Below are 23,516 nucleotides of genomic sequence, written 5' to 3' on the forward strand. Positions count from 1 at the left end.
GAGGGAGCCAGCTGCTTAATGTTGTAGCAAAGGACTTTGTGGCATTGATTGTAGTGGTGGGGGAGAGGGGGTGGCAATTGCTAGATTCGTGAGACACCCCAGTCCCTCCCACTGGCTTTCCCTTAGTCATCTTCCCATCCCTTTCCCAGCAACGTCTGACAGAGGAACTGCAGACTGTGGAGAATGGTTACCATGACAACCCAACACTGGAAGTGATGGAGACTTCCTCTGAGATGCAGGAGAAGAAAGTGGCCAATCTCAATGGTGAGCTGGGGGATAGCTGGATAGTCCCACTTGACAACCTGACCAAGGATGACCTAGACCAGGAAGAGGAGGACACACATCTGTAAGGCTACATATCTGCCAGCTCTGACCACCACCGTGCAACTCTTGAGACTTAATCACCCAAAGTGCCACTTGAGCCGGGGGAGGAAAATCAACCTCTTCCCCACCTTGAGAAAGACGTGAATAGGGAAAGAAACGAGGAGCAGATGGCCTATGTGCAGGGTCTTGGGTCTCCCTCCTCTCCATCCCACCTCATCTCGTGGAGGCTTTTACTTTTTCATTTTCTGGCCAATGCAAAAAATTCATCTTAAGAGGTTAGGGGAGGGCAAGGGGGATGGGAAAATGGCCACACAGTTTTCTCTGGAACTGTCCTAGATTTTGTGGCCAGGACAGCAAAAAGATGCAAAGGAAATCAAGGCTGGTGGCAGTTTTTATCCATGTGGAAACCTGTTTTCTAGCCTTTTCTCCCCTTCTCAGGAGCAAAGCTATTTGTCATCCTTCCCTAACCTCCCAGGGGCTCCCTGGCAAGGGCACAGATCATCCCTGGTCTTGAACTACTTACTGTAAGCAAAATTCTGATTTCCTTGTTCACCTGTTTGGTGAGGTGGAGATTTTACCTGCTAGACCCAAGCATGAATTGTTCCTGCTCAAGGAATCCATCCACAGGTGAGAGGCAGGATTGGAACTTCTCAAACTGATATACTGACTGGCAGGAAGCCTTGGCACTCAGCACCGTTCCCACTCCTTACTGTGAAGACACTGTTTAGAGTGGGACCAGGGGAAGAGAGCTGTCTGCCTCGCATCCAGCTAACATCTCTCAACTCTGCTGAAGCCATTGAGGACAACATGCTGTCTGATCTGCATATGTTACCTGTTAGGGAGAATACATCCCAGAACCCACATGGCCCCTCCCTCCAACCACTGAAGTAGAAGCTGCTTTTTGGGACAAAGCCCCTCACTCCTGAGGATCATTTGTCAGCACAATGTCTTAAAGTAGACAATCAATGCAACAGGAAAGGGTAGGACCCATCCAACCATACATGCAAAACTCAGGGACTAATGAAGTTGCTGGGAATAATTTATGAAGGAGGGAGAGCAAGTGGCAGACCCTCACCTCCACACACATGCACACGCACACACGCACGCACACACACATGACCAAGATCAGACTGTCCAATGGTTTTTGTAATCCCATCAGTGTGAGTCTTCTGTCTCCATTGGTGGGGATCACAAGCCGTCCATGTTTTATCATCTGGCCATTCTTGTCCATATTCTTCTCTAGAGATTTCCTCTAAAGGATTGAATTAGTGGGTTTAGCAGCCTTTTGAAAATCTCTTGTAGATACCAGGGCACTCCTTGTTATTTCTGCTCCTATTATTTGCCTAGCTCACCTTCTTTCCCCATCACACATAGCTCATGATGCTCCTAGGTCATTGTTGGATGGTGGTGGCATAACCCATACATGCTTACCATGTGGCTAAGTAGTGAGTCACACTAGAAGACGTATTTCAATCCAATTCTTTAAAGACAGCACATGTGTAGATAGGGATACAAGTGGGGCATCCAGGGTGGTTTGTATACTCAGAATCATAAGTGTAGATCACATCATGATGCTGGCAAAACCAATCTATTGAAAAAGGTGGATTTTTTAAAAATGTAGTTATTTAAAAGTTACCTAAAATGGCAGCTTTTATTCATGTCACCTTCTTGCTAGACTCTGATTACTCTGGAGCAGGTCAGTGGGAATGTTGGTACTTAAAACTGGCTCATTTTTGAGAATTACAGGGACTTTTCAGCTGGGGCACATCTCAAAACTGACTTTTCAGATTACCTTACTGATGTTAGTTTTTAGCCTCAATTTATTGACTTTCAGGAAGAAAGTAAACATTCAAGATCAGGTGAATCCTACTTGGCCTGGAGTATGATCATATAGTCTAAAAATTTAGTTGGCAAGTTTCATGTGTACTAATTAATTATTAACATTATATTAAAGTTTGCTAAGTCTTTGGCAGGCTGTACTCCAGGTTCTAGAAAAATGGCAGATGTTGGTTCTTGCAGGCTTAGCAGCACCTGGGAAGCAGTAATTAATATTCAGTATTTGTTTGGAGTCTGTTCTCACCATTTTGATGTTTTGCTCACAGTTTTCCTGTAGTGTCCCTGGGGTTTTCAGAATTGGCCCCCTGGGTCCCAATTTAAACCACCCCAGGTCATCAGAAACCAGTTTTGGCCTGTACATTTCCTAAGGTGCTTTTTCTCCTGGGGCCTGCACTACAGTAGGCTTACCTTGTCATTGTTTTGAAGTCTGCAGGAATTTGGCATGGAGATTGCACCTGTGCCCAAGGTCCCCAAATGCTAGGGCCCTGAAGGTGGTTGTCTCTCAGGCTCCAGGAAGCAGCAGTTTGACTGCATGTCTTTCATGGCACTGATGCAAGTTGGTAGTCTTTTAAATGCCTCTTTGTCCAGGGGGTAGCAGGCCAATTTTTTTACAGGTTTGACTCGGGTCCATTTGAACCCAGGGGATATGTGTCAGCATCCTCTGATGGAGGATATCAGAGTTGTGGTAGAATTCACCCCTTTAGGAGTGGGATTTTTTTTTTAATGCCAGACTTGTGATTGCTTTGGAATGGAGAATTCCCAGTCAAAATGTTTAGGCAGAGAAGCAAGTGCCCTGTAATTTAGAGGTTAGGTGAACTGCTCAGCACCCAGTCAACACTTGACTTTGTCAGGATTTCAACATAGGCCTTCCTGATTCTGAGGCTGGCTCTCTAGCTGCTGCTAAAGCCGCCTCTCTTAGTTGGGACAACCCCAGGCCAAAAAGGGCCTTTTCACCCAGATTTTGGCTCTCAGACTCTAGGGCACTTGAGCAAGCCCAGATTTAGAGGGATTTTAAGCCAGCATCAACCATCTAACATACTTGCCTTTTGCATTGGAGAAACAAAGGAGATGTATTTGGAGTAATTGGATCCCATATGAAGGGGTGTGCCCTTCGTGCCCAGTATAAAGTTTTTGACCATTTTGCTCTTTTTCAAGTGCTCAAGTGTTCTTAATGGGTGAAAAACCTAGCCTCTATTCTCCTCCAGAAGTGACTGCTTATTTCTCCTGCCTTTAAGCTAGGCATGGCTGTATTCTCCCAGGCAGAAAGACCAAACCAGAGGAAGCCTTGTGTTGGGAGCCACAGGAAGCTTCTTTAGTTGCAACATGTCCTAAGGGGTGAGAGAGTTGAAAGAGCATCCAAAGCCCAGATTGAGATAATTCAGGTTTTAACTCTGTTCTGAAGAAGTTTTGGGAGGCCAAATAGTTGCCTTCTCAACCACAGCTACCTTTAGGAAATTCCCCATTAGTCTTTTATCTGGCGGTACTATACCTAGGGCATAAAATGTAGTACATTCTGATCCTTACCCTCCCACCCCCCAAAGAAGACAGTTGGGTGGTTACCACCCCTCAAAATCTCAGTCCTCAAAAAGGCCATGCTAAAGAGGAATTCTGAACTTCCATTTTTTTAAAAATAAAACTTTTATCTATATCTTTTGTTTTTTACATTGCTTCAGTTTTCCTCTGGATCTTCCCCTTCCCTTCTTCTTCCTATAACCTGTCTTGTAACAAAGAATTCGTTTTTCTTTTCAAGAAAAAAGAAACTTGGCAGATGACAGGTTTCCGGAGGCTGCCTGATAATTGAGCTAGATGTCATGAACCAACACCCACTGAACAAGCCACCAGCTGCCATCCAGCCTCAGCAAGTAAATTGGAGGGAAGCACTGAAAGATCGCTTAATAGAAATACAGAACGTTCCTTCCCATTTAAAGGAAGGAAGATATACCATTATAAATAAGTCCGGATGATATATAGATCAGATCTCTAGAAAAGTTTTTTTTTGGTCTCTCCCCTAATACAAGTGAAATTCAAAGCAGAAGTATTATTTAAAATCCCCAAATCTTTGATCTTCTTGGTAGTCGTCAGGACAGAATTTGGAGGAGGAAAAAAGTCCACTGTATATATATATGTATATATATATTTTTTTGAAGAAACATATATAGGACTATCATACATTACAGTCTGACTTGCTGTAAGAATATACTTTAGAAAAATGGTCATAATTTAAAAAAAAATTAAAATTGCATTGGCCCAGACCCAGTATTCACTCTGGGAGACCTCAAGAACAGGGATTTTTTAACCCTCCCATTTCTTGTCTATGGCATGCACAAAGGGACTATCAATGAGGGAGGAAAGTCACTGCCTGGTGAGTCTAGTTTTGCAGATAATGTAACTGAGGCTTAAAAGAAGTGATTATTTGTCATGGAGGCCTACAGACATCCTTACTGGCAAAACCTAGACTAGAAATTTGTGTCTTGATTCTAGATCAGTTCTCTTACTACTTACATATCCACACCTCATTGGCCTAAAGGAATGAAAGCCTTTTCCCATTCTCATTTGAGACCTTGGATTCAATGTTGACTCAATCTTTCAGGTCAGCTGTGCACCAGGGAAAAACTTCTTTCTAAATGCAAAGACAATGTATCTTTTCCAAACTACAAAGTAATAGGTTTCCTGTTCCTTATCCGAGGAATGCAAATTTCTCTTAAAAAAAAAAAAAGGCAAATCACAAAGAGCTTGGTCTCAGATTCACAGAAGTTTTGGTTGTGACCAGCTAGTGGGATAGCAGGGTTTCTGGAACTTTGGGGTCTCCTAGGGTCTCCTTCCTCCCTAGCTTGGGATTGGTTTAGCTGCTAAACTTTAGCATCTTCCAGCAAACATATTTCCACCTGATCCATAGGTATATGCTTCAGACTTGGAATGGTCCACAGGGAGAGGTCCTTGTGGATCACCACTTTGAATCCCAAATCTTTTGAATTTTCTGTAGATATTTACCAGGTGCTGATTCATCTGAAATAGATTTAGTGATTTCTCTAGATGTGTTTCCAAAGCAATCTTCTGAGACTGGTCCATCCTGCTTGCATCTTTCATTAGAGAATGAGGGCTGAACACAGAGTGTGACTGATATGTTTGGGGAAGGCTAAGCAGAGATTCAAGAGGGCACCGACTGCTGCCTTCTTGTTCCCTCTTGAGTCATGTAATTCTTAGATCACAGGCCTGAAAGGAACAGATTGCTCTTGAGTTAAGGTAAACACTCATGGTTGATACCTTTAGAAATTCTGAAATTTGAAATAGCAAAAATTTTCAGATTTCTCTTGGCTGGTGGGATTCTTTAAGAATCATTTTCATAATTGCACATGGAAAAGTCCCTTTCAGGTCCAGAATTTTTGTTTTCTGGGTTAGAAATGGGTGGGGGTGAAGAGAATTCCCTACTTTTCTCACTTGGCATATTCACTTTAGAATACATCAGGCCCAGACACAAAACTAAGGGAATACTGTTCTAAGGGGCCTTAAAAAAATTAACGTTATCTACACCATCAGGATAGTTCTCCTGACTGCTGTTAGTGAGCAGGAACAGATGTCTGAAGTACACTGGAATTTAATGAGAAACTGGATTGTAGAGATTATGGTGAATTCTTTCATTTTCCTACAAAACTATATTTTGGAAAACTTTATGCTGTCAATTAAAATTCTTTTTGTGTAAACTTGGTCTCAAGCTCTGATATTTCATTCTAAGTGGCTAAAACTACTGCTAAGATCATGTGTGGTGGGGGCAGGGTATTTGGTACAATCTATGGGAGTTATTGATAGGTTAGCAAAGGCATAATGCGAAAGTAGAAAAATCAAGGAGATAAGAATTAAATCTAGAAAATGAGGAACATATAGGGTGTTTTAGTTGACAGCCCATCAGATCTTCAGAGATGTCAGACCACACACTACTTTCCACTGTTTTCCTTTCCCTTTCTATGTAACTTAAGTGAGATCTGTGGGACACCCACATGAAGGATTGGAGAAGAAAGCCCACTGTTTATTACATTCTATCTGTATCCTTGACTGGCTACAGGACCTAAATAACCAGTTGAATATTAGAAGAGCCTTATTGACTTTTCTGATTCCCATGGGAGAAAAATGTTAATGACTCAGCTCATAGGGACTGTGCGCATTTTTTATATGAAACACCTTAATAAGACAGTGTAGAAATAGTGGGAACAGTGCATTAGTTGGGTATCAGCATGTAGGTTAGAATTAGTGTTTCAAGATAAACTTTTGAAGTGTACCAGGATCAAGAAAGGAAATTAAATTAAGTATAAACTAAAGAACACCCAGGACAGGATTTTGGTCATCTAGGTAGCAGACACTGTTTCAAGAAAAATGACTCAGTTTATCACTGGTCACAAATTGGACCAGAGGCTCTACAGTCTTCCTGGACAGAGGCCAGGTTTTAAATGTTGTGTCCTGCCCTCTGCAGCCTGCTCTTCCTCCAGTCTATCATCAGAGGTCTCTACAAAAGATATCTTGTGCTATTCATAGTATGTGGGATGGATTTGGACACTAGCTAAGGTGTCCCAATGACTCAATTAACCTCATTTAAATAGGTTTTGGTGGAGGGGGTGCTTATTTTAATTGGGAAGTACAACTAAATCAAACAATTGAAAAGAGCTTAGGCTGCTTAGGACTTTTGAGAAGTAACTGAAATCCTCTTAATAGCCCTATCCTAGTATTGCTCTGTAAGGATAAGCAGCAGCTGGGTAACATAATGGGTAGCGTGCTGAGCAAGTCACTTAATCTGTCTTCCTTCAGTTTCCTCAGCTGTAGAATGAGGCCAATAGTTGCTGTCCAGAGATGGGAAGATGAAATAAGATTATTTACAAAGTGTTTATTAGCACATGGCCTGATGCACAACAGGCATAAAAGTTGAATGGCCACAGCATCATTGATGGTAGAAGTAGGGATAAGATCTGGGGATAATGTTGGTTGGATAGAACTGATTAATGGATAAAACAAGTGCTGTCAAGCCTGTGTCCAAAAGGCAATTTCAAAAATGAGCTGTCTCCATCTGAGCAAAACTGGGAGCGTGCCATCATCTCCCTCTCTCTTCTGTGGGCACAGAGGTGAACCTCAGGTTGGCCACTTCTCATTTCTAATTCCTCTTTTGCACTGGAGAATTAGGGGCCTTCTCTTGATGGCCTCTCCATCAGTAGAGAGGCAGAGGAAATGATCAGTGGTGTTAATCATCATCATTCTGTCCCAGCCCTGGCCACTAGGAACAATTCCAGTACTCTCTGCAAAATCCCCACCCTCCCATTCCAACATTAAATTGGTATGAATGTGAACAGGCTCTAAGAATTTAAAAAGAACAATCTACATAATTTTCCAGGTACTCATTTACCATCCTATTTAGTTATTCTGAAGGGCTACTGAAAATAAAGCACCAACTGTCCTTGGGAATCAGGAAGGACTAGCTAAAAAACAAAAACTTACACCTCAGACATCAGCCTTGGGACCTTAAGCAGGACTTTTAACCTTGGTCTTGGTTTCTTCAAAAACCAATTACAAAAATGACTACGCTCAGGATTGTTAGGATCAAATGAGAATTTCTATGAAAAACATGTTGCCACCTTCCAGCACTACATAAGTGTCAGAGTAGGTTGGTCAGTTTTCCTGACAGTGTTTTTCATAAGTGTCTGCATTTATACACTTGGAAGTTTCCCTGTTTTTTGCCTGTTGTGAAGAGGAAGGGAACCAAAGCCCCTGCGGAGCAGAGATTCCATTCTGTGTATTAAGACTTAAATCTGGCATTAGTTAAGGAAGAATTTGTGGTCAACATTATTGAGACTGCTGAAAGTCATCCCTGTAGGAGCCAGTAGGAATACAGTAAGAGAGAGAAGACTATTTACCATGTTCCTAGCCTACATCACTCTTTCCTGTTTAGAGGGCACAGAGAGAAATGTTATTTGTATGCCGCACTCAAAGCATACCCCAAAAATGAAGTAGGGAAAAGATTATTTGATTTTCAGGTTGAAGAAAATTTGTCACGAAGAAGCAAGCACCTAGAGCTAGATACATGAAAAAGCCAGGAGAATGCAAGCCAGGTAAGAAGGGGTAAGACAAAGAAAAATCCTTAGCTGAGCATTGTGAAAATACTTTGTTGACTATACATGACACATGCACAACCAGGAGCCTACACAATTAGTGTAGCAATTAAAAAATTTTTTTTCAAAGCTTGGGGCTGTTAGGACCAAAGCTTCCACTCTTGATGTTGGCAGTTACATTTCCGGGGATCTTTCTGTTCTTCTCCTGGGGAGTCATACACAGAATTTCCCAGATTACTACAGTATTTTCTAAGTCATTCCTCTTCCACATTATTTTACACACATAATCACTACCTGTAGTTTAAACTCCTCTTTTATAGGCCTATTGCAATAGACATAAGCTGTACTTAAAGAAATTCAGTATATAAAAATTTGATATTGTGAAATCAGGCAATTATTCAATTAACTCAAGTGTTAACTTCACAAAAGAACTTACCATAGAGGACCTTTAATGAGGGAGCTCCCTAAATCTGTTTTAAATTGATTTAGGAGAATTCTCTCTACAAACATTTTCCCCAATACTTGTTAGGTGAGTTTCTAAAACCTACTTCTTTATTTCTATTTCTTGTAGTTCAGACAATTCTAAATAACTTACAAAGGACATAAATTTCCTGCATCCCTTACCTTCTTGGTCTCCATATTAGGAATCCAACTGTTCTTTAAGAACAAAGTTCAACTTAAAAATGGGATGGGGTGAGAGTAAAGTGTCTAAGTAATATTTAATGGTCAGCTTTAAAGGGTACTCAAAAAAAAAAGACATCCTGCATTTCCCATATACAACTTTTTATTAAGAAAAAAATGAACAAAATACATTCTTTCTCCATATATACATTACATACAACATAATTCTACAATTAATTGTTCAGCAGATCGCTCATTCATTTATTCACAGAGTAGTGCTCACATATTCGCCAAACTAGGGATCAGAAAATTACTTGTGCTCAAGGGGGGAAAATGTATTCTACTGACCAAAAAAGAGAAACCAAGCAAATGGAGGGCAAGAGGAAGGGAAATGGTGCTGTAAGGAGGGAAAAAAGAGCATTATGGGAAAAGAGCCCAGCACAGATGTCATAAAACCTCAGGCAAGATAATAATTTCTAATGAGATATGGTGTTCTAAAGTCTGATCTGTTTCCCAGGTGCAAGTCCACTCATATTTATTTTGGGGCACCCTGGGCACAGCCCTGAGCGCATGCATGTGTGCAGAGAAGCTGGATTAGAGGACTCTAGAGAGACCACAGTGGCTTTTCTCTTCTATGTAGTGATAGGAGTCCCATACTAATAAGGATGTAAGGAGGATGCCCAGCTCACCAATGCAAATTTCTTAGATGGAGAAAGTTATCAGCTTTCACTAACATTATCCTTATTTCTCATCTATGTAATTTAGCCTCTGAGGAGAAGAGTCTTTTTTCTTTTCTTTTTTAAAGAGATAGCTGTAATTCTAATGCCATAAGGGTTAGTTTCTATCTAAAAGTTCCATCTTACAAAAGGACATGACTCAGATGTTTATGCCAATGCATATCTGATTTTGAAGCCCAACCACTTGGCAGAATAACCTGTTAAACTGAAACATCTACCACCATGTGCAGGACAGCTCATATCCCACAGAGTGATTTTCTACTGGTAAGAAATTTCTTTAGATCTCTATTAAGAAATGGGAATAACTTCAAAGTACATAAACTGTATCCTTAACCGGGACCAATGAATGAATCTCCACATGTTAATAATGAGAGCACAAAACAGAGATTCTCTTACAAAATTGCTTTTCCACAAACTATTACCATCTCCAGGGTGGTTAAGAAGCCAAAGGAAATGTAAATCTAAGAAGTGTCATTAAAGGTTTTCAGCACTAAAAAGTTGTATGATCTGATTGTTAGAAGTATACGGGCCTGAGCTAGGATCCATTACAATGTAATGAGATGTCAAGACTAAAAAGCAGATTTTGGAAAAAATTAGGCTTCTAGCTACAGATGCCATGCTATCTCTCTATTGGGCGTCTATTTTTATGGTTTATGGACCCTACTTCTATCCGAAATCATTAATGAGTCTTCTTATTGGCTGTGAAAAAGTCATAGTCCACTGCTTTACCCAATCATGCTTCCAACTTGGGAGCAAACATGTCATTTTACACCAGTATGAAAAATTCTTGTTAGTCAAGAAAACAGAGAAGCATGACTCCATGTATTGAAGTCAGCTTTCCTGCTCATTTTCTGAAAAACAAAGTTCTGCCTTATCACTCATGGTCTTTTGAGTGGACTAGATGAGTTTGGCGTGAGGGAGAAAGGATTTCAATTGTAAGGACTAAATCAAGGAAAATCAAGCCTATGTCAAGAAAGCTGCTCAAACACACATGTGCCTTTCTAAATTAAGAGGATCAAAATAATAGCATTATTTTGAAACTTCTATTGGGTTGCATAACCCATGCGAGGAAATACACTAATATTGAAACCATTCCTTTCAAAAGGCACCTCACACATCTTAAAAGTATAAGTTGGCTTGAGAACCAGCACAAACACCACATCTCTGGGGCACGATGAATTTCAGGAGAGAAAAATAAGCAAATCATTAAATCTTCTAGCATGTTTTCAACTGACAAGGCACTCATTTGCAAATTGTCAACTGAAATATCCACCCTGTGGCATTAGTCTAGGGGCAAACCACAGGATACAAGCAGGTGAGTTCTTTTTCTTTGCTTTCCCCCACCCCAATTTAGTAAAAAGTAAAATAAGCCTTTTGAAGACAGATGGCCTCCTTTCTCATATGAACTGGAACAGGTGTGGACATATACTCACTTCATTATGTCGTAGCATCATGAAGTGTCAAGCAGGATTGTCTCTGCAATCACACAACTCGGGAACTCAACTTCTAGAATTATTGAGGGCTTTCACAGCACCACTACATGTGTGCCAATGAGTTACCAAACTGACAAAGAAAGGCAATCCCAGGGTTTCTGGGATCAAGAGCCTGGGTGGTCTACCTTGAACGTAGCAGCAATTTCTTATAAAATTCTTTAGGGGGAGTCACAAATTATAGCTGAGACAATGGCTGAGTAAAATAACTTGGGACTTTGACTAATTCATGCTCCTGGCCTTAACTGGATCAGATCAGATCAGATCAGATCATCCTTTGTTACAACTGTTCCCACAGAACTGACAGGGCTCCCTTTTGGATTTTCTGATAGGTAAAAAAGAGAAGGTGTGGAAAAAAATTTCCTTAACACTCTTGGACAGGGGATTTAACCTGGGATTTATGACCTTTTTAAAAGAAATACTTTAATAATTATTTCAACATAACAAGTTTCTGTTGTAATCCTATGTGTTTTATTCATTTAAAAACATTTGGAAAAGGGATCTATGACCAAAAAAAAAAAAAAAGGTGAAGAACCTCTGTTGTATAACTCAATTAACTTCTCAGACAAGAGTATAATCATGTTAAAAGGAAAAAGTTAAACAAAACCCAAATCACTTGAGATCTTGATGCCAAAGCTAGAATTCATATATTCCATGAGAAAATAAACAAAGACCCTGAGTTTACATATGATCAGTTTATTTTGAAACATGAGCACCAGCTTGATTTTAAGCAAATTTAGTCTAGGATTTATGTAGTCATAAAATGACAATTCTCCCTCCTTTCCCTTTCCCCTTTTAATCCAGCTAGAAAATGAAGTCTAATCAGATGCCAATAATTAAACACAATAATTACTTTTTTGAGACCTGTTTGCAAATTGGGAGAGGGGAGGGAAGGTTGTACTGGCTATCTGAGCAGCCACCTTAATCATAAACACAGGCCTGCTTAGTATATTAGAACACTTTTTCTTTGTTGCCAATTAATTTGGCATTCATTAAGCATCAAATGGAACTGAAGACTGGTGACATTCGCATTCATTAAGCATCAAATGAAACTGAAGACTGGTGATATTGTCAGGCTAGTATTTATGTGGCAGACAGCACAGAGATCCAGACCAACTGCCATGAATGCCAGCAACCCAGATGGTACACAGCTCACCACAGTACAGGGCTACGCAGACAAGTAAGTTCTGTGGGACACTAAAATTTGCACAAGAAAAGTTTTATTACTATTTTTTTTATCAGCAAAGGTCTGCATGACTGTTCATCAAAAAATGCTCCCTCACCTAGGTCAGTCCAAGACTCCACATCACATCCACAATTTTCCATCAAGACCTCTAACAGCTATTTCAGTGTAAGGAAAGAAATTTCCACATCAGACCTCTAATGAAATGCCATTCTCCAAGGACTACAGGATTAATTTGACATTCTGGAAGGGAAAAAAAAAGTCCTTTTAATTAACTCTTTCCATAACACTGCAGCACAGATTAAAGGTCTGAGTTCTTTAATCCTGCTATATAATTTGTATAAATGCTTTCCAGTCCAAATTAAACTGGTTAATTATCTTTCTGGTGACTACTCAAAAAACAATCAAGTTTCTGACAAGGAAAAGTTTTTGTTCTGGAGGAAGAGATAAAGTCAACATTAATTTCAATTATTACTCGACATATATACTTTCAGTCTCCACCTTGCTCAGAGAAGGGTGCTGTAGCCATAATGTAGCCATGTGGAAAAACAGAACTCCAGTATCTAGAAAGAATCATACATTAAACCTCAAACATGGCATTTCCTGATTCCTTGTTCTGCATTTAGACTTTCTGCTGTTTCAGATTTCTTATTTTATGCTCTTTACTTGTCCAAAACCTGGACTGGAGGATGAAAAAATCTAAACATACACTGGAAATGAGCTTCTGAATATGGTAACTAATCCACAGCAATTTGGGGGGTTGCTCACATTTGACACTTACCAGAAAAAGAAAGAAACAAGTTCTCAAGTCATTGATCAAGTCTACTTCCTTTTGTGGCTAATTTTAAAGGTAGGCAAAATACCACTAACACTAAAACTCAGAGGTAGTTTGATCAGAAGAAACATCATTAAAAACATAGGAACAAGAACATGTAAGAAACTATAATCCTCCAGTGTGATTTGTCACCAGAGTGACCTCTGATCTAAAACGTCCAAATTACTAAGATCTACAGCAAATGAAGAGTCTTGAAAGTGAATTCTACCATTACCAGCCCCATCCCACCTCTATCATTTTTAGATGATTCCTAAATCTTAAAAACATTTTCCCCTTATATCTGAATAAGATGGAAACAAAAGTTTATGCATGTTTGTTTCATCAGAACAATTGTTCTATTTTTTTTTCTTTTTCCTTCACTCTCCTGGGCAATGCTGACAAGGTTTGTATGGATCTGAAGATATCAGGAAAAAAAAATCTAAGACAAATAGACTTCCCTTTCAAAATGCTTTTTGTCACCATTAAAAACCATTTCTGAACTTTCCAATAATGTTATCTTTTTAAAGAAACATGGAAAATCATAATGATTAAAGCAAAATAAAGATAACTGAGGGTTGCCCAATGTTAAAGAAAACCATTATTCCCCAAGCACAAGGAAACAAGGCTGTCAAACGAGTATGGATATGGAAGGCTGCTACTTATCAGCTAAGTTTTCATCTCTAGGCTACATCACTAAGTAGGCCTGTGGCTGAAGGAAATGTGAAAATTCCCAGGAAATTTTAAATCTAGAGGCATATGGAGCTGAGTTCATTCAAGCAAAGACATAACTGAGCCAAACAGGTGAATCCTAAGGTAAACCTCAGGAAATAAGAAGACTGGCATGGTTAAATGCAAAAGTTTTAATGGACAAGTGCCAAGAATGGTGTACTGTTGTAGCAAGAGACATTGCTATCATCTCTCCAAGTGGCAGGTGTGTACTATTGTGTTCTCTAAAAGAATCATACCAACCATTGCTCAGTTGGTATAAAAAATTTTCAAATGGCTAAGGAGGTAATTTCATTTTACAATATTCAACTTTTATGTAAATATCCTTCACATTACTTACAATTAAATGACCTACAATTACCATACAGATCCCAAGTGGTGACAAGAATGATTACAGGATAAACTCACTATGTAACTACTATCACAAGGTAGAGTAATACAGCAATCTTAAATCAGAAACGCATTCCCTACAAATTACTTAAGTTCCCTACTAAGATTAAGTGCTGGATGTAATTTCTCTAAAAATTTTAACTCAATTTCTGAATTTTTTTTCTTCAAATTTCTATTCTCCAAAAAGGCATTTTCTCTGCTAAGTTATCTTGAGGTGGCCCTTATAAAGCAAACAGAAATTTTCTGGAATGATTACAATGTCTACAAAATAATTCTTTCTCCTTCCACATTTAGTACCCATAAAAACCATTCAAGAATGTAGTCTTAATGGCTTAAATAAATCACCATGCTGTGCTCTAAAATCATCATTATATTAATGCTTCCTATCCACCTTTACTAATGAGACATAGTTTCCTTATGCTTAGAAGTTAAGCCAGCTTAAGAAAATTACTCATTTGATACCTATATTAATACTGACGGTCATGTTTAACAAGAAGAGGTAGGTACATTAGCCTGAATTCCTTTGCTCAGCCAAAGAAAAGGTCAACTTTTAATTAACCAGGCTGGCCACATGAGGTCTCTGTCACTCCACTATATAAAGCTGCAAGTGCAACTAGGATGTATGTCTGCGAATAAAACCAATTCTTGTGAAGCATAGGAGCTTTAAATAGTTTCAGAGATCTGAGTCAATCCTGGAAGAAAGTAACCTATTTCATTGCAATAAAAAAAAAAATGAGACTGAGCTGAAAGATGTATACATTAGTTTGGGGAAAAAGTGATCACCAGGTCTGTCTGGGAGTACAGCAAAAGTGTCACTAACTAATGCTTTTTCCTTAAATGGGATAAAAAGCAGGGCTTTCAATATTGGAAGCACGAAACTAAGGAATCAGATCTTCCAAGTTGTAATTTACATAAGCTAGGCACTCTGAATAATATGTCTACATAACAAACTGGCTTCCCTATTTGAATTACATGACAGGCATTCTTTTGGGGTAATAGACACATACTCCCTTCAGCAGGTACACCTGCAGGTTTCAAATCAGGCTTCATGGACATAATGAAGACCTACACATCTTCCTGAGATTATTAGGCATTATTAAACCCCTAAGCACAGATATAAAAAATATCATCTTTTGATGACATCTAAGCAATGTCCCTTTCCCTGACTAATATTTTATATTTTACTTTGATTCCACCACCTCACCGAAAGAAAATCATGTAAAAATTACATCAGAAAAGGAAAAGAATAAAACCTATAGTTCAGTAAAAGATGAAGCTAAGAAAAATGCACCTTCTCTTCCATTAAAGTATTAAGGAAAAAGCTGCAAAAAAGAGAAAAGATCACTAAGGATGGGGACTCAGTTTCCCCAACAACAGGATTCATAATGAGTTAATGACTTGTAGGATAAAGGACCACAGCATTGTGAATATAAGCAATGGAGGGTAGCAGAATTTCATTTGGTTATACATCTAAAGTGCCATAATTCAATTTTACATCAAGTGAAACAAGTAATTCCTAATAAGGACTCTACAGATTAAGCACCCAGTAGAAATAAAGTAACTATCAAGTTTAGGTCCTTTTTTCATCTGAAACAAAACTCAACAAGATGTAATAAAATTAACTAGTTGGTGGCAAAGTCCACGTTTTATGTTTCTAAATGCCACAGAATACAAAGAATTTTTATTAAACTTCTCAAATGTGTAAGTAAACTGCATTTACTCAACTGGAAAGCCAGCTGGTTTTGCAGACACAATTTGATGATGAACTACACAATCATTTGGCAGAAAATCTATGTTACCATTAAGTTATTAAAATCTAAAGTCATTTTTTCCACAAAATAAGATTTATATCTAACTGCTTAATAAATCTCTGATTGCTTTGGGGTATTCATAAAGTTAAAAAAAAAAGCTTAAAAAATACAATCCTAGCAGTGAGAGAAAATGTACTGCTACTAGTTTTCAAGAGAAGTAAAATCATGTATTAAGTAAAGATTAAAGAAGGACCTAGAAGACATGACCTTTTGAAGACATGAGACTTTTGAAAGCACAGGACAGTTTCTTCTTTCCTTTACTGAGGTCCAATACTGCTACCCAGGGACATTTCTGTAGGTTACTTTCATGGTGAAAAGCTGTATCTCTTTTCTTTTACGTTAAACCTGTTTTAATCATGCATAGTAAGTCATATGCTGAATACATACTATCCAAGGAATGAGCATAAGGCCAAGTGCAGGCTTCTGACATTATGCTCCACTGACTCACAGCACCACATGTGAAAAACTGCATGAAAAAGATAAAGTAGAAAATCCTACTTGTCATACCTGTACTTGGACTTATTAAATGAAGTTATTTCTGCACCATTTCTTTTCTCCTATTTAAAAGATGGATCTGGATACTTAAGAAAATGACTGTAAACTGTACTCCACTGGACAATGACAAAAAGAACCATTTTACTTTTTAAACTACTTTCCACAAACCAAGCACATAGAAACAGGTACAAGGAATTAAACAGTGTGTGCCTCTGCTAGCCTAAATTAAAAACGTGGAGAAGCAGAGCACACAGGAGCAGGTAGAAGATGCTGCCCTGGGAACTCTACAGGAGAGAAAGCAAGCTCCCTCCCCTCTGCTGGCTACTTCTTAAGTAGTTAACTTGTTCAAATTTGACCTCCATTTTCTCAGTTTAAGATTTATATGAACAGAAGCCAGATGTTTTCAACAGTATCTACTGCAAAATACATTTGTATCTGATTAATACTGTACATCAAACTCAGCCAGGTGCCTGGGTAAAAGTTTCACTTTCTAGTTGAGAAGAGTATGAATCTGAGACCTCTGTTCTTTCTCATATTGTACAATGTAATTATAAGACTCAAGTCAACACAGACGCATACATTACCTTAACATATACCAAGTGTCCTGCAGAATTACATAACTGCCACAAGCAATGTCAGGAGGTACAGCAAGTGACACAGCTGCTTACAAGCAGCTGTGAGGAATAGTGTGGAGGAGCAAAGGGGGCTGAGGGCCAAAAACAACCCACTAAGACACGCAAAACTCTGTTGCAGAAAAAAAGTGGTGCCTATCCCATATGCGCTAAACATTCCCTCCCCAAGAGAAAAAGGGACAACTACCTGAATTTTTTTTTACATTCAATAACTCTTAAAAGTTAAAGGAAAAAAATTTAAATGGGAAAGAATACCAATTCCACTTTATTAGCCTAATTTAGGAAGAGGGTGAGGAAAGTGTGGTGAGCTGAGGGTATGAGGGTCAAAACTGAAAACAGTGAGATCCCTTTAAAGATCGGATGTAGTCCTCTATCACTGCAACTTCTCAGTCAACACAGTCAAAATCCCAAATACTGAACGTAGACTTCTTTTCTTCATAGGTGTGACTCAAATGACTCTTTAGTTACAGTGTGATGAGGTCGACCAGGTTTCCTTTGGGAGGGGTCATGCTGTCTGGAAAGAAATTTACCAAGATATCAAAGAGTTGAGTTCTTTGAGCATAGGTGTGATCCACATCCGAAAAGCCTAATGGAGAGAAACACAAAGAAAACACATCCAGTCTATCTGAGAATTCAACCCATGACAGACAATAAAGCCAGCTCCAAACTCTCATTGTCTGGTCCACTGAGGTCACTGAATGTTCCCATTTCTCAATTTTCATACAAATAGGACTGTAGCTTCATGCTTGCTTCAGACATACTAAAATTTTCCTAGCACGTTAATAAGAAGGCCTATTGTGAAGTTAAAATGAAATGAACTTTTGGGAAGGGAGGAGGGGCTGAAAACAAGAAAACTATCAGCTGGAAACAGTTTTAGGAAGTTCTGAGAATGAAAATGTACATAGCTAAGATGGTTCAATTGAGATACTAAAAAATGAGTGATGTTTCCCAAAGTGAGCAACAATTTTATCAAAAAGTTATTTCCCTTTTTCAATTCTCTATTTAATTCTCAGGTTTCATCACATCTTTGAGTATCCAAAATTATACTCAATCCTTTTGGAAAACCTGAGCTGCTGATTCCCTGGCCTGAAATGGGTTATCTGAGTTAAGGTATAAATATATTTAGCATTACTTAAAAATGGGACCATGTGGCAGCTTCAAATGGATTAATTTTCATTCAACTTGGGAAGGGCCAGGCTCAGGAGTACAATTTTGAGTTCACTATATTTTATCTTACAACACACGAGCAAAACAGAACTTTGCAAGGATAATGGCTTCCTGCTGGAAAATAACCTTTACAGCAAGGAAAGTGAATACAATTTTAAGTGAGAAGATATTGATCCAATTCCTGTGTTCTAGTGCAATGCTATATCCATGATAGCAATGATCTGTGAGGAACTAATTATTCAATGATGGATGTAAGTGAGGTTTATGATACTCTGATCATCCTAAAATTGACTCACAAAGGCTTGTCATTTTGATCTACATGGTTTACCTTTACCTTCTTTGTTAACATAAAGGACTAATGACAGGAAATCTCATTTTTCTCCCCAAATGGCACACCATATGTTTCATCTGTATTTCCTGCATTCAATACTAAATCTATGGACAAGAAACTTACCAAGGAAAGCATGAGGCTTAAGTTTTAGTTTGGTGTTAATAGTAATAAACGAAGCCTAGAGCACAGTGTCATCATCTGTGAAATTTATAAAAGCTTTTATTTAAGATTACTAGCAAGCTTTTGCCAAAAGGCACTGTGCCCCTTCCATAAGTAACAAAGAGACAGAGACATAGAGAAATAACATACACTTCAACAAGTTATGGCACTTTATGAATCATGAGATACTATTCACCCCTTATTAAATACCAGAGGATTTCGGATTATAAACTTTTCAAGGAAAGTGTGAAAATTAGAGGTAATATAAAATGTAATATGCCCTACAGACTTTGGATTTTTCCTATTTGTCACATGCCTTGCCAAAAAAAAATATCTGCTAAATCCTACCAATGGTTTGTATGCTTTACCACAGGAGGACATAGATCTCAACAAAGGGCTGAGTCTAATCTTAAAAGTGACAAAAGAAAGACACTCACAAGTTATTTAACTATTCCTCAAAGAAGCTCACTTTTGAAAAAGTATGATAATAAACCATTGTCCATAAACCACTTTCCTAATCTTTGATCTTTATAAATACAAGAAACACTGAAAAATATCTAAATAGTATTTAATCTCAAAGAGCTTGTATACATTGGGTTTATATCTGACCAAGAGGAGTCAGGTATAAAAATAAAAACTGAGGATTTGGTTGAGGTCAGCTGTTTGAGAGTGGAGTAAGAGATATCATTCACCAAAACTATAAAGGTAATGATGAATAATATTTGGTTTTAATTTTGAGTTTCCTGATAGTAAAAAAAAATTCATATAATATAAATGGAGTATCTGGTAATCCTAGAATCTTATGAGAAAAGAAGCACTTCAATTTTTTAGTGTAAGTATTTGGGGGGAAAACAGGGAGAATGAGAAAAAGGGAGGAAAGAGAAGAATCATAGTATCAAATGTTTACTTATAGTAAAGCTGGCATAAAATCTCATTTCTTGGACTCTCATGCTGGATTTCTTCATATTTTTCATTCAAATTCACCAGTATTAAAAATGAGACACTCAAAAAGAAAATGACTAAGTTTTCAAATAAGGCAGAAGATAAAATAATCGGAATTCTCTTGTACTGTTTTCTGCTAAGCATAGACAGCACATGTTTTATGAGCTGCAGTGGCCAACCTTCATATTTAGTTTGGTTCTTGGACAACAGACACACAGTTACCAGATCAATTTCTGCAGTTGTTCTAGAATTCAAATTCTGCATGTAGCACATTCAAGAAACTAGGGTTACCTTGGTGCTATGAGACATCAGAGTAGTACATTGAGAATGTGAGACAATATCAGACAGCTAGAGTGCTATAATAATAACTATTATTATTATAACTACCATTTACATAGCACTTTGAGGTTTGTAAAGCACTTTATGAAAATTATCTAAATTAATCCTCACAAAAAAACCCTGGGAAACAGATGGTATTATCACCGTACTTTAAAGTCAAGGAAACTTGCCCAGGGGTCCTAAAGCTAGAAATTATCTGAGGCTAGATTCAAATTCAGTGCTCTTAACCAAGACCTTGATCTCTATCCATTGAACTACTAGCTGATACCCCTGAGAGTACAATAACAAGATGACCTTCAGAGTACTAGGTAGATCCTTTCAGGAGTATTATGGGAAAAATGCCCAGTGTGAGAAGGCACTTTTAGCTCTGCATCAAGAGAGGGACTACTCACAGCAATTATGACTCCCCAAAGTACTGGCAGTGAATGTGGCTACATTTGGGTCACCAAGGGGAATAGGAGGTATGATTGGGATAAAATAGACACTTTAGCACTAGAAAATATATTATCCACAGAGGTGAAAACCAACTCTCTTGAGGCAAAGTTCCTGACATTTAAAACCATTTACTACTATCACCCTATATCCAGTTATCATCTGGAAATTATTATTGCCCTGGAGGCTCTAATAAACCAAGTGGAGATATTTTAGCACAGTCCATCTCCAATATGATAAAAATTATGGCAGGTAGTTGTGATTCAGGTTGTTTTGCTTTACCACAACTAGGCACCAAAATGCTCCATTAATAAACATGCAGAGGGCACTTCCTAAACAATGGGACCCAATAGGCTCTCATACAGCACTTAGCAGGAAGGTCCTTGGGACTTTCCAAAGTGATGGAGACTCACCATCACTTTACTATCATATTTCTTAAGAACTCACCAGGGTCATATTTTGTAGAGGCAGGTATCAGACACTCCTGCAGCATATTACTTGAAATGAAGCTAAGGGCACATGGCTAGGGCTTTCTAGGTACTAGGGGAGGTTCCAAGCGTTGATTCTACAGCAGCCATTCACTACCTTTTCTCTCTCTCTCTATCCCACTAAAAACAGTGGAATGAAGAAAACAATAAAATGTAATCAAAATTGTTTCAATAGGATGATGTGACAAAAAATGACATATAACAGATGCCCCAAACTGTCATTTGCAATAGGAATTCCAAAAGAAAGGTAGCTATAAAATCATTTAACCATAAGTTTACTTCTATTGTAAAACCAATTCTATAGATCAAATATTTGCCAAATGCTAACAGTAAATATTTCCTTAGCAACAATGGAACAAGAGTTGAATAATTTTATATTAGTACAGAAAGTTGTGGAGTACCAACACATGGTGTCAAGATCATTAATGATTAAAACTCTGAACAAACAATAAGAACAGTAAAAACTTTTAAGTTATGTAAGATATAAGTCCCAGAATAACTAATAATATAAATAATAACAATAGGTAACATTTATAAAATACTATATGCCAGGCACTATGCTAAGCACTTTACAATTATAATCACAACCACGTTGGAAGGCAGTGTACTAGTATTTCCCATTTTACCGATGAGGAAACCAAGGCAAATAAAGACAAAGTGATGTGCCCAGAGTCACAGGCCTACTAAGTGTCTGAAGCTAGGTTTGAAATCAGGTATTCCTGACGTTAGGCCCAGTATTCTATCCTCTATGCCACTTAGGTGCTCTCAGAATTTGTCTGATTTACAGCTTACAATATTATAATTAATTAATGTTTTGGTGTTAGAAATCATTAAAACAATATTAAGACAAACTTTATCAGTGTAACAATGGAGGCCTCAAAACTTACAAAACAGAGCTCTAAAAAAGACAAAATTTCAAATACTCTTAAACTTTGGCTGGGTTTGATCCTGAAGAATCAGCCTCCATTTTTGTCCTACATACATTTTTTGCTACCTTCAATTCCACTGCCCACAGAGTTCTGTAAAGAACAAGTTTCCACCATCTGCACACTTATCACAGTAAATGTATTAGCAATACTGCCGCTGGATTCCAAAGCAATGTGATACAAATTACTTTGTTTTGACCAAGCTTCTGTTGCCTTCTGTTTGCATAATAGCACAGCATCTGGTGTAACAGGAGCTGCAAACTGATCCATGGAGACCCAGATCTTAAGAACACTGGTGACTGACACTTGGAAAATAAACTTAAAGCAAAAAAGCCACAGGGACCAGACATACTGCCTTGAAACTGTGTGTACTCTACACCCAAAGACGGTAAAAAGAGAAATGCCATTTGTTTGATGGATTAACATCTAACCTCTAAGACAATGTATTGGAAAGATACCCAAATGCAGCCTTCCCCAGAGTATGACATACTGAATAGATGAGTTGCACCTGAAGATATACGTACCGAGTGCTGTGAAATCTGAGCCAGACTTGAACAGAGCTGAAGCTAGGAGCTGAAACTGGAAAGAGGAAAAAATTAAGAGTCAAAGGTAAAAGTTCACAGAGCAATAACCCTGATAACTCTGAATCTACATATACAATTCTGATCGGCTATATCACCAAAGGGTAGAAGGAAAAGTAGCACATATGCTTATTTTATTTCTAGACTTCTCATATATACATACAGAAGAGAATTTATTTTCTCTTAAAAATCAATAGTATATGAATTTGTTCAAATATAGCACATACCTTTGGATTCCAATAAATATTAATTTTTTGATCAACATACATTAATTTTTACTATCCCTGTAGCCTTACTCTATGTTAACAGCTGCACAAATGACAGTTTTCGAAGAAAGAATGATTATTATCTACAGGAAGACAGTGAACTAACGAACAGATTACATATTCCAGAAATTTGTTTGTAAATTGGGGGTTGTACTTCCAGAGCAGTCCAGCAAGTATCTCCAGCTCCAACTGAAGCTATCAAATATTTTATATTCATTACAAATCTTACACAGGCAATGAAAAATTGTAGAAAACAAGACTTCTAGAATACCAGCAGTTACGCAAAATTGAACATAAGGTAAGAAAACAAAATCTCTTCAATTTACTTTGAAAGCTGGTATTTGAAGAAAAGGTATAACTGGAGGGTGCATTAATAGTTCTTCACTCTGGACACCAGATGTCATTAGACTAAGACAGTTAAAGTTGCTGGAGGTGAAAACAAGAAATAAATGGACAAGACAGTAGATAACTGGTCTCAGTTGTTGGATGTATGTGATGCTTACAAGCCAAATCTTTGTAACTCGGAATATTTATACATTTGGCAAGGACATGAATCAAAAATGAAGTGACATCAATTTTGATGACATCTAGTAGTTATTAAAGATGAGTTAACATAAAATAATTATTAAATCAATTTAAATTATAGAAATTTAAATCATTATGCAAATAAAGTAATTATTAAAGACCATGCCAAAGCCATAATCTTTTTTTTTTCCTATGGGCCCATTTGCAATTTC

The 23,516-nt window shown here is 38.0% G+C and overlaps 2 protein-coding genes across 3 annotated transcripts in view; one reads left to right on the top strand and one right to left on the bottom strand.

Annotated features, from left to right (window-relative positions):
• Positions 1 to 5,861, top strand: part of PODXL (podocalyxin like) — a 55,197-nt gene extending 49,336 nt beyond the window's left edge. The window contains exon 8 of the mRNA XM_072650125.1: positions 150 to 5,861. Within this exon, the coding sequence (XP_072506226.1) occupies positions 150 to 350 (201 nt within the window). The 3' untranslated portion in view covers positions 351 to 5,861. The remainder of the gene's footprint in view (positions 1 to 149) is intronic.
• A 3,154-nt stretch (positions 5,862 to 9,015) lies between these two features.
• MKLN1 (muskelin 1) overlaps positions 9,016 to 23,516 on the bottom strand; it is a 244,633-nt gene continuing 230,132 nt past the window's right edge. Inside the window, exons 17-18 of one of the 2 annotated variants that reach the window (XM_072650124.1) lie at positions 22,457 to 22,511; positions 9,016 to 17,662 (exon numbers count right to left, since the gene is read on the bottom strand). In XM_072650124.1, the coding sequence (XP_072506225.1) occupies positions 17,613 to 17,662; positions 22,457 to 22,511 (105 nt within the window). In that variant the 3' untranslated portion in view covers positions 9,016 to 17,612. Of the gene's footprint in view, positions 17,735 to 22,456; positions 22,512 to 23,516 lie in introns of both variants that reach the window. The other variant, XM_072650123.1, reaches the window with a different exon arrangement.

The sequence above is a fragment of the Notamacropus eugenii genome, chromosome 3 (genome assembly GCF_028372415.1).
Source record: "Notamacropus eugenii isolate mMacEug1 chromosome 3, mMacEug1.pri_v2, whole genome shotgun sequence".
In the NCBI taxonomy this organism is placed as follows: domain Eukaryota; kingdom Metazoa; phylum Chordata; class Mammalia; order Diprotodontia; family Macropodidae; genus Notamacropus; species Notamacropus eugenii.